The following is a 10,987-nucleotide window of genomic DNA, read 5'->3' on the forward strand; positions in this document are numbered from 1 at the left end:
TCCAAACGGGGCGTGAGACAATTAGTTGCATTTGGAATAGAATAAAGGTTAGGAGTAAATAAACTAAAAACTATTTCAAACTCTGCACTTCAAGTTATACAAGAACTGTTTTATAGAAGAATATAAGAAATGTTAAGGTGGTGTTTGAAGAATGAAATGTAATAACTGCTATGGCAAACATTCCATAAGCTTGACCTCATAGGTTACAGCCTGTTTCCCATGGCGTCGTGGCTTGTGTTGTATATTCATACTCCCCATGTAAAGTCTTTCTCCCACCTGGTACCTTCTTAATTTCAATGACTACTGAATCAAGTCTCACAAAAGTATCATTATCGCACTTCACTACATATTTAGCAGAGACAACATGAACCTGAGCAACCAAGTTCACAAGTGTCAGAAAAATACGATTACAATGCAAGACAGAAGCGTGACTGTGTTTTAGATAAGAACAAAACAACAGGATAGCTGTCATCAAACCATTAAGACCATGTGAATACAAATGGTTGAAGTATGACAGGAGTAGCAGCGCCTGCTGGTAAAAAACACAACTAGGATGCTCGTTGTTTACGCAAAAATCTGTAAGTGCGTCCTTATAGCATCACGAGAAGTTGTAAGTGCTCATTCTTAGGGGAGTCATATGAAGATCATGTATTTGTGATTAAACCAATACAGCATATCAAATGGAGATCAGAGGTCTAGTCCGAGTTCCTTTTTTACTGTTCTAAACTTAGTCAAGGTGTGCATGTAATCTGAGTTTGCTGTGTGAATGTTTTTGTGTGTGTTTATGATTCCAAACATTTTTTTCTTCTTAATATAATTCGGAGCCATTTAGGTCATCAACCAATGGAGACTGCTCCCTGGATTCTTCAGCACCAACTTCCGACATGATCAAGGAGACATCGTCAGATGTCTGAGGACTAATAACAGAATCTGCAGTAACACTATCGGTAGTGTTATCACCATGAGAAGCCTGATCTGTCACCTGCTGGTCCAGTCTCATCGGTTCAACTCCAAAGTCTCCCACCACATCCAATTCAGACAGGAAACTTTCATCAATTCCACTGCCTTCCATAGGCTCAGGATAGATTTTACCAGCCTCATCATCAGAATCAAGTAGATATCCGGCAGTTGCTTCACCATGCATGTCGCTTATATCCACCTTATTATGTTCAGCAGCCATCAAAACAAATGGATTCAAGATTTCTGCATGCTCACTTGATGGAGATTGGGTGACACCATTAGCTCGAGGATATGAGGAAACAACTTCAGAGCTTAGAGTTCTGTCAGTTCCATCATCAAAGTGCTCTTCAATTACATGCAACCCAGTCAAGGCAACAACTGAATCAGTAAAAATTGCTGCTTCATGATTTTCTTGCACGTTGAAGTTCTCAACAACTCTCTCCTCTGGGATAGGGTGTAGGTCCCTAGATATGACTGGCAATGTTTCAGTGAAAAATTCAGAAGGCAGCTCCATAGACCGATGAATCAGGTTATCTAAAGGCATTTCATCGTTTGAATATGACATGCGATCAACATTTCCACCTTTCTCAGCTGCATTGTTTGCACCAAGTATGGCTGTGTTTGAGCTTGATGCAACTTCAGTATCAAGGTACTCTGGAAGATCCCCAGAATCAGATTCTCCCTCCACGGGTGGCCTGGAAGAAGAAACCCATTCTGAGCATTTAACTTCTGTGTTAAGCTGGAAAGAAGGTTTAGCACCAAGGCTGTTGTCACCTGCATAATGGGATGTGGTTCAAATAAAAATGTAAAAACAAGTATTAAGCAATCAAACAAAAGTTATCATATCAAACTTGCTTACCATCTCCATCTTCCCAGCTAAGCAGGTCAGGGACTGCATGAAATGGCATCGTTGAACTCCCAGCTGATTCTGGTGCATAATCTTCTTCACGTCCTTTTCCTTTAGTTGAAACAAGATGTGCTTCCCTTTCTTGTGCTCTTTCAAAGACAAATTGCTGTAGAGCAATCTCACGGTCATCGATGTCACTGTGGTCTAGTTCAACATCTATGGAGTTGATACCATCTGAGCATTCACTTCCAACATCTGCAAGGTCCTTTTCATCTTGGTCCTTATGATCCTCCTGATCAGCAACTGAAGAAGCAATATCAGATTTAGTAACAGAGCTCATCTTAGACTCAGACTTATCATTGAACTGTCTTTCGAAATTGCTTGCATTCCATTCCACAGTTTCAGGAACAAAATATGGCTTGAGTCTAGAAAAACGCTTCTCCTGGATCACATCCATCCTTCCAAAGTTGAAGCTTTCATGCCTTCTAAAGATCATGTCACGACGAGAAGTCGCAGGTTCTCCAGAGTTTAAAATATCATGTGCATGGACAACAACACTGTCATTTGACTGTTCAAGGGGAAGGTCAAACGGGTTCTTCCGTGCATGCAGTATTGAAGGAGCTGAGCCAGGAATTGCTGCTTCTTCAGAATCATATGGAAGGTCAAAAGGGTTCCTCCTGGGCACTGCAATAGGAGGTACCTGTGCACGGAAGCGTGACAAATCATCTAAACTTGTACCAGAGCCAGAACTATGAACATCTATCAAGTTGTTATCGATTTCAAATGCCATGTTCTTCCAGGATCTTCGTCTAGCCATCAAAATTTCCAACCTGCGGTTCCTTTCTATCTCAGAATATCCAAGATCCATCAGATTCTTTTCATCATCTGCTGTCCAAAGAAATGCAGCTTCCTTCCCATCATTTTCCTTCTCCCCCTCCACATTATCTTTAGCATCAATGTCATCACCCTCATCATTACTATCATCGTCAATTTGATGATCCTCTGAGACATGAGAATCTGTGTCTGAATCATCATTAGGAACAGGATCGGGGTGATTGGAATCAGCACGCAAAAGTGGATCAATCTCATCAAGAACGGGAGCAATGTCAGTCATGGAAGCATCAGGAGAACTCTCAGCCTGATCAGAATCAAAACCAGATGAACCATCATGACTGCTAACTCTTGCCCATGGTGAGCCAAGAGAGGAATCAAGCAAGTTGTCCTCAAAAACATTGCTAGTATCAACATTAAGTCTGCCATTGTTTTCCCATTGGTCAATAGGGACAGAAGCAGCTTGTTTGCTAGTTCCAGCAAGCTCTTCGGTTGGCATCGCTTCAGAACTATCTCTCTCTTTGGTAGCTGTTGAATCTGCAAATACTCTCTGTTGATTAAATTTTTCCTCCATCTCATCATTCTTATTAACATTCTCACTAGAAGAAAACAAACCAAAAGGTATATCTTTGTCATTCAGACCACACAGACAGGCCTCATCAAATAGGCTAGTCTGACAGTCGGCCCTATCCTGCATGAAAAAAGAACCTTCCGATTGTCTTTTCTTGGTGAAGGTCAAGTCCTCCCCTATCACAGACTCTTGGCGAATATTGACCATAGAAGGAAATGGTGTAAGTGTTCTAGATATGTTACCCCGATCACCTCTCTCATCTTCTTCACCAGCTCTCTTCAGAAGAGGGATATAATCATCAAGGTCAACATGCTCGCTAGCCCTCTCCCTGAAGGAAACTTTCTGTTTGGTTTCTCTCTCTTTGAAGTTTGATGCATTCTCCCTAAATTCAAGTACAGAAGGTCTCTGATTTGCTTCAAAGTGGACATCACTGGACGAATTTCCAACCATGGAAGTTGAAACTTCTGTAGTGTCCCTGTGATCTTTACTGGCCTCAGGAAGATTAACTTCTCCATAACTCAGTAGGATTCCAAGAAGAAGAGCAGTGCATATATTTACAGGTGAAGAAGAAAGCAGGAACACAAAGAGCCTTGGTGAAGATCTGTAGAATAGATAGAGAAAAACACCCAAACCGAAAAGGATAGGGTGTTCTGAAACAAATCTATAGCTTTTTCTAATGGATAACCTCAAAACTTCCTTGAAACACAGAGCAGCTTGTTTTGCCTCAAGGGCCATTGCATGTAACCCTCTTATCCTCCAACACAAACCTACAACAAGCGAGAAGAAAATAGAGAGGTTAAGCTGACTAGAACAAAGTGGCAGTGTATGGATTGATGAGAACATACAACAGAATTCGGAAGCTTCTGCTATGCTAAGTTGATAAAGCCAAGTTAAGTTCTGGCACGTGTTAAACCAAGCTGATTCAGGGGGGGTTTCTCTCAAAGGAAAATCAACAAAACAAAGCTAACGCAGATTAGATCAAACGATCGTAACTGCAATTAGAGCCCTCCTCGTCATAACTGCACAAGTCTGGCCTCGAATTTACAAGCTGAACTCTAGATCATCAACAGCAGGCACTTGTCAGTCGAACAGAGCAAACCTAGCCCTGAATTTATAGACTGGCCACCAGATCACCAGCGACGGCATACCATCGTTATAGCAACAGCTACAGATTCTATGACCAAAACCTAATCCCCAATCCGAGGGGAAAATGATTCGGATCCTGGTACACGAACAACTGAGGCGCCACCACCTTCGCTTCTGATCAAGCAAAGGGCAAACAGATCTTTCACTTCACCCCTAACATCTCAGCATGATGGTCCAAATCCACAGATCAGCGAAGCGAGACCATCCATCCCAGAGTCCAGCCGAAGCTCATCAAGTTCACTCAGATCGTGCCGTAAGGAGCGTACATACCTTTGAAGAAACTAAGCAGTAGCCCAGCAGCTGAGAGCGAGGCCTGCAAAAAACTCGAAGGAGCAGCGGCAGGAGAAGAAGAAGCGGACAACGGCAGTGAACCGAGGCCCTGTGGCTATGACAGCAACCAGGGGTAGGCAGCAACGGAGGCGAAAGCCGAGTCAATAAGAACAGCAAGGGATCGCCTCCGAGGTCAAAGCCAGCAAAGCAGTGGCGTATGCTCGCTTCTTCAGAAGATTGAGAAGGACTCTGAAATTGCTATGAAACAGCCGACTATTTTATTGCCGAAAATGGCGTGGGCCAGCTAATAAATCTTCAGGTCTACGAATTCAACCGGCTTCCTGAAACAAACAAAAGAGGCAACGAACTATAGTAAACAACGAATGCGACGGGGAAAGCAAGCTAAGCAAAATGAATCACACAAGTTTGATGTAGGAAACGAACACAACTAAACTATGAGCAAAGCCACATCACATAATTATATCAGATAGAACACGGAAATAATATCACTAAAATCGCCAGGCAGTACTACTTCTAAAATGTAAACAATGCTTGAACATGGTGGCAATCCATTAAAACTGAAAAGAGAATTAACTATGACTCGGCTGATACATAGATAGAACTTATCCAATAAGACAACGATTTACCTAAAAAAAGGTCATCGCGAGTGCAGCTACGGACACCTCAAGAATCCGAAGTATTGTTCTGCTCCAATAGCCCGATCTATCGCCGGAAGACAGCCGGATCCAGAGCCGCCGAACCCGCCACCACAGCCAACGGCCCAAAAATCGGCGCCTTCACGCTGGAAAAATCAACGAATAGCTCACGGACTGGAGCACAGCTCAGTCTCGAGACCCAAGTACCCAACAATCCGATTGCCGCTCCGATTTGGGAGACCGGTTGACGAATTCAGGAGGAGGAAGGAGGGTTTCGAGCAGGCTGCAGGAGGTTTTTTTTTTGGCTTTGGGCTTCGGGGACGGTTACTTTTTTTTAGTTTGGAAACGATGCAAGTAGGTGTCCCTGTCAGCGAGATTCTCTAAATGGAATATCTTGTCCCTGTCAGCGAGATTCTCTACTCTATACCGTAATTCTTCGCAATCATATTTACTCTATATCTCAACCCTATACCAACTACCACATATTATATCATTTATTTTCACCATCACCACAGCATATACAGCCACATCCCATGCCATCCAATCACGTCAGAGACAAAAAGGACAGCTTTAGAGTAAAAAGGGACGAACGCTACAGGTAGCGTTCATCGTGCCTTCCGTATGTTTTGCGTGGCTGGTAGGGTCATCCGCTGCAGCAGTTTTTTACTAGATGTGTAGCTGTATGTTCGTAGCGTTTTGTTTAGCGCACGCCACTGCGGACAGCCTAACCGTGTAAGACTGCAAACAGATTTTTTTTTGTTAAATCTAAATACAACGTTAGATTTAATTATATTTTGTTAGGGTGTTTTTTATAAAGCTACATAAAAAAGGTGGTGAAAGTATTTAAGTGCTAAATATGGCATACCGTTGAATTTAGATCTAGCAGAGCAAAATGGTATCTGCTTACATATTAGTCGGCATCTTTTAATTTAGGGCGAGGAGAAACGCGTTAGGCGCCGAACGCGGCTTTAGAGCGTGTTTGGTGGGCTGACTCGGGTGCCATACCGCGCCACACACCGGCTGCCGCGAGTGTGGCACCCAAATCGGGCGCCGCGGGTGTGGCGTGCTGCGGCGCCTACGGCCCCTGTCCAAACAGGCCCTTAGACTGTCTACGTGGGTTCCGGCAGCCACTGCCCCTCCCGTTCTATAGGGGCAATAGGCGGCCCCCTACGGCCGCAACGGCCAACCCTGCGAGGCCTCCCAGCCGGCGGAAGTGAGCAGTAGTCCACCACATTAAGCGTCAGACTGACTGCAACGCTGAACCCTTCGCCACCCCTCCCCTATCACTGTTCACGATTTAGGGGACACTGTGCACCCCTTGCCTCCGCAGCGCTCGCCGCTATCCGCCCCTGTAACGCCCCGAATTTTGCAGTTGAATTTTTTCTTTTCTTTACTCGCCAAAATTCGGGCGTTACCTTTCCCTTTTCTTTTTCCCCTCGCTAAACCTTGACCTTTTTCAAAGTTTAACGGGATTCGGTTTGGAATTCCCGTATGTATAAAAAACCCTAAATACTTTATGTTGTTTGATGCACCATGCCGCCCTTGCATTTTTGGTTGTTTGAAAGTGCAATCGCATTCATCTAAAAGATCGGATTTCGAGAACAAGCGGAAAATCTTTTATCTTTCTTTCTCTCTCTTTCTCTCTCCCCTTTCTCTCTCTCCCGCGCCCTGGGCCGACCCCGGCCGGCCCAGCCGCCCCCTGGCGCCCCCCCTTGGGCCCAATTGGCCCAAGCCGCCCCCCACCCCCTCTATTTTTCCCAATTCTCTCTCCCTCCCTCTCATTTTCTCTCATTTTCTCTCCCTCACCCTAAGCCACCGCCGCCCCTGCCCCCTACCCTAAGCCGCCGCCGCCCCTGCCCCCTACCCTAGGCCGCCGCGCCGCCCCCTGCCGCCGGCCGCCCCTCGCCGTCGATCCCCGCCGGTGAGCCCCCTCCCCCTCCTCCCTCTCCTCCCTCCCCTCTTCTCTCCCCACCCCCGCGCGCCCCCTGGCCGCGCCGGCAGCCGCCCCAGCCCCGCCGTGGCCCCTGGCCGCCGCTGGCCGGCCCTCGGCCGCGCCCAGCCGCGCCCCGCCCGGCCGCCGCTGGCCCGCCCCGGCCGCTCCCCTGGCCGCCCTGGCCCGGCCGCTGGCCGCCCCCAGCCGCGCCCCGCCCGGCCGCCAGCCGCCCCTAGCCCGCGCCCCGGCCGCCTGGCCCCCTGGCCGCGCCCCCCTGTCCCGGGCCGGTTCAGCCGGCCTCGGCCCCGGCTCAACCGCCCCCGGCCCCAGCTCGGCCGCCCCCCGCGCTCAGCCGCCCCAGCTCGGCCGCCTGCCCCCGGGCCGGTTCAACCGCCCCTAGGGCCGGTTCAACCGCCCCCCCCTCTGTTTTTTTTATTTTTTTTTATTTTATTTTATTTACTTTCTGTGATCATAATTACTGTATTTTAAGTAGGCTAATCACTGTTCATGCTATGGGAAAATAGGAAGTTTAATTTAAAATTCCGTTATGTTATTGATTCACGTAGTTAATTGTTTACCCTGTGCAATGTTGATCAACTAAAAGTGATTAGGTTTCCATTAGTATATATAAATATATATAACAGAATTATTTTGTTAAAAACCAATTGTGTCATTAGTGCATAAGATCTAACCCCCTGCGAGACCTTTCCCGTTTCTTTCTAACCATAACAAATGCGTTATCGAATGTCATACTTGGTGCATATTCACTTTATTTGTTATCTTGTATGGTGTACTGTTCTTTTGTATTAAATATGTGGATGGATGTATGTATGTTTGCGCTCGCATAGAGAACGATCCGGTCGAAGAGCCCGAGGAATTCGCAGGAGAAGCCCCTGAGCAGCAGTCGGTTGGTGGAGACAAGTGTCCTTTGACCTATCTCTGTCCTATTCATTCTTTAATTCACCTCCCGCATTACACATTTATACCTAAGGATTGACTAGCTTTTGTTATCCATGTCCTTGTTTACCTATTTGGGTCGGATTATTACTACTTAGTCTGATGCTATTGCTCAACTCTAATCAATGAACATGATGTGATTATCTATGATACGCTGTTTTCCCGTTCTTCTTTATGATTATGCTTGTGGTTTTCAAGGGGACTCGAGCGGTTTCTCGAGTGCCTCTCCGTAAGGACCTGTTCTATGGATGACCGCCCGGGAAAACAGTGCAACCATGAGGGTGGAATGGGGTGCCCTTAGCTGAATAATTAGAGGATCCGGGATGTAGTTCACTTAGCCGTCGTGCCGTCAATGGGGCTCGGTGTATGCGGCTCGCTCTGCCAAGTTTGGGTTCGCCCCTTGGGGAGGAGTGCGGTGCATTTAGGAAACCTAACGGGTGGCTACAGCCCCGGGGAATCTTTGTAAAGGCTACGTAGTGAAACCCTGCCTATTCACCTTGGTAGTGTTTAAGGGTTTGATCGGCCCGAGGCAAGAGGGAATCACGGCTTGTGGGTAAAGTGCACAACCTCTGCAGAGTGTTATGAAACTGATATATCAGCCGTGCTCACGGTTATGAGCGGCCAAGGGAGCTCCAGAGATTAGTGATACTTGATCAGAGATATTTTGGTACAGGTGGCAATGAGATTGATGGTTCTGGTTATGATTATGGTATTGGTAAGTGGTATTCTTTCCGTTTGGAAAGGATACATTGGGTTAATAACTTGGGTTAATGTTAAAACCTGGCTTTCTACTAGTAAGTAATAACCTGACCAACTAAAAGCAACTGCTTGACTTATCCCCACATAAAGCTAGTCCACTACAGCCAAACAGGATACTTGCTGAGTATGTTGATGTGTACTCACCCTTGCTCTACACACCAACCCCCCCCCCAGGTTGTCAGCATTGCAACCACTGCTCAGGAGAAGATGAAGCTGTGGAAGGAGACTTCCAGGAGTTCCAAGACTACGACGAGTTCTAGGTGTGGGTTAGCGGCAACCCCCAGTCGGCTGCCTGTGAAGGCCGTGTTATCTACGTTTCGTTTTCGCACTTTGATTTATTGTAAGAACTATATGGACGTCTCAGACGTATGATGTAATCGACTATTTCCCTTATTAATACTATTTTGAGCACTGTGTGATGATGTCCATATTATGTAACTGCTGTGTACGTGAATAACTGATCCTGGCACGTACATGGTTCGCATTCGGTTTACCTTCTAAAAACCGGGTGTGACATAAGTGGTATCAAAGCCGTGCTGATTGTAGGACCGCTAACCTAGAGTAGAATGGCCGTTCTAAGGACTATAGACCTCTGTCCCTACCTTGACTTTGATATCTCTTCAAAAGTTGGTCCTACCGACCAAACCTATGTTCTACTATATATAATACCTTGCTGAAAATCATGTTTTATTCTAATCCTTCATTTACTTGTGGTTCATTACTTGCTGGTCATATTAATTCTGTTCTCCCCCTTTTGCTTGCGATGTCTTTTGTAGATGGCTCGACTTAGACACACTGCACGAAAGTCAGTCATCCCCTTCTTACCCTCCCGCCTTGCTGAGCGTCCGCTTCGCCGTCCTGTGGCCGGACAGTCCAGCCACTTGGAGAGACTACACCACCGCCTGCGTGAGGAGCAGGAACATCGACGACAGGAGCAGCAGAGCTCTTCCTTCTCGCTCCACCAGGAGATAGAGTCTGTGAGGAGCTGCTCCCCTGTGCTTCCCCTGGAGGCGCCCCCTGCACCACCACTGGGCGCCCCCAGCTTCTGGAGTAGCTGCTGGAGGAGACCCAGACGACGGAGATGGCGACGACAGCTCGAGCCACGACACCGACTTCTCTGCTAACCTTGAGCCGGAAGGATGGGTTGCTCGACCCATCACTCGCGACGCCGCTCGCGGGTGTCACTTCCACGATGCGCTCGACACCCTGCTACGTCGGGCATTCGACCGGCATACTTGGTCCGTCGAGTATCGCTGTGTGGTCTACCAGCACAGTCGCGGGGTCTACCCGGATCGCTGGGAGGCAACTTGCTTGGTGCGCTGCCCGGAGAACAGTCTCCAGGGAGCGGAGGCTTGCTCAGAGCACTATTCTATCTCTGAGCGGGACTCAGCTGAGGCAGCCATGCAAGATGCTGCACGGCGTGCACTTTCGCACTACTGCTCGGTTTTCGGTGGGGCAGCTGACGGCCTTGACCTGAAGTATTACCCCCGCCGTTCATCTGGCAGCACAGGAGGCGTGATTGTCTCACCTGTCGGTGAGGGCAATCCTAGGTTGAGCAGCACAGTCAACCTAGCCGCCGTGCTAAACACGGAGCTGGACCATGCATTAGACGAGCTGAGTAGGGCTCGTGCTGAGATCGCCCTGCTGCGGGCTGAGCGCACGGAACGTCGTCACCTGGACGGTGGTTCCCCCGCTCCCGTTGGGACTCAGCACCCGTACCGCTCACCTCAGCGTGGACACCAGTCTTATGGCAATCCCGACTGCAAGACCAAGATCAACCTAGAACCATAGATCGTTAGAGTTGGATCTTGTAATTAATACGAAATAAATATATACATGGAAGCTTCAGTCTTAGCGTTAGTCTCGGTCTTAGTTAGTTTTAGTTAGACAGGGTAGTTTGCTATATCCTGTGCATTTATGTTTGTCATGATGAACTATGTTTGGTTTGGATCTTTGTAATGATTGTCACCAGAGTGTGGGTATCCCCTGCATTTTGGTTTACATATTATGTCAATAAAGTTAGTTATATAGTTGGGAAAACCTTTATTCTACTTTCC

At 47.3% G+C, this 10,987-nt stretch overlaps 1 protein-coding gene across 2 annotated transcripts; it reads right to left on the reverse strand.

Moving 5' to 3' along the window:
- Positions 1 to 55: 55 nt before the first annotated feature.
- On the reverse strand, positions 56 to 5,692 carry LOC103651090 (Ulp1 protease family C-terminal catalytic domain containing protein expressed). Of its 2 annotated transcripts, XM_008676694.3 has the most exons (4): positions 5,273 to 5,692; positions 4,626 to 4,966; positions 1,820 to 3,976; positions 56 to 1,734 (listed from the first exon to the last, which is right to left on the reverse strand). In XM_008676694.3, exons 3-4 carry the CDS (start codon positions 3,942 to 3,944, stop codon positions 809 to 811), a joined length of 3,051 nt encoding a protein of 1,016 aa, XP_008674916.1. In that variant the 5' UTR covers positions 3,945 to 3,976; positions 4,626 to 4,966; positions 5,273 to 5,692; the 3' UTR covers positions 56 to 808. The 2 variants fall into 2 exon arrangements, with proteins under 2 accessions (XP_008674916.1, XP_020406027.1); XM_020550438.2 differs by lacking the exon at positions 4,626 to 4,966.
- Between the last annotated feature and the right edge of the window lie 5,295 nt (positions 5,693 to 10,987).

The sequence above is a fragment of the Zea mays genome, chromosome 3 (assembly GCF_902167145.1).
Source record: "Zea mays cultivar B73 chromosome 3, Zm-B73-REFERENCE-NAM-5.0, whole genome shotgun sequence".
NCBI lineage: Eukaryota > Viridiplantae > Streptophyta > Magnoliopsida > Poales > Poaceae > Zea > Zea mays.

What these genes read in the sequence shown, in the direction of transcription:
- LOC103651090 (XM_020550438.2), bottom strand. Translation starts at nt 3,944, where the DNA reads ATGGCCCTTGAGGCAAAACAAGCTGCTCTGTGTTTCAAGGAAGTTTTG. An exon ending in TAGCTGGGAAGATGGAGATG is followed by an intron (nt 1,735 to 1,819) that starts GTAAGCAAGTTT and finishes CCCATTATGCAG; the next exon opens with GTGACAACAGCCTTGGTGCT.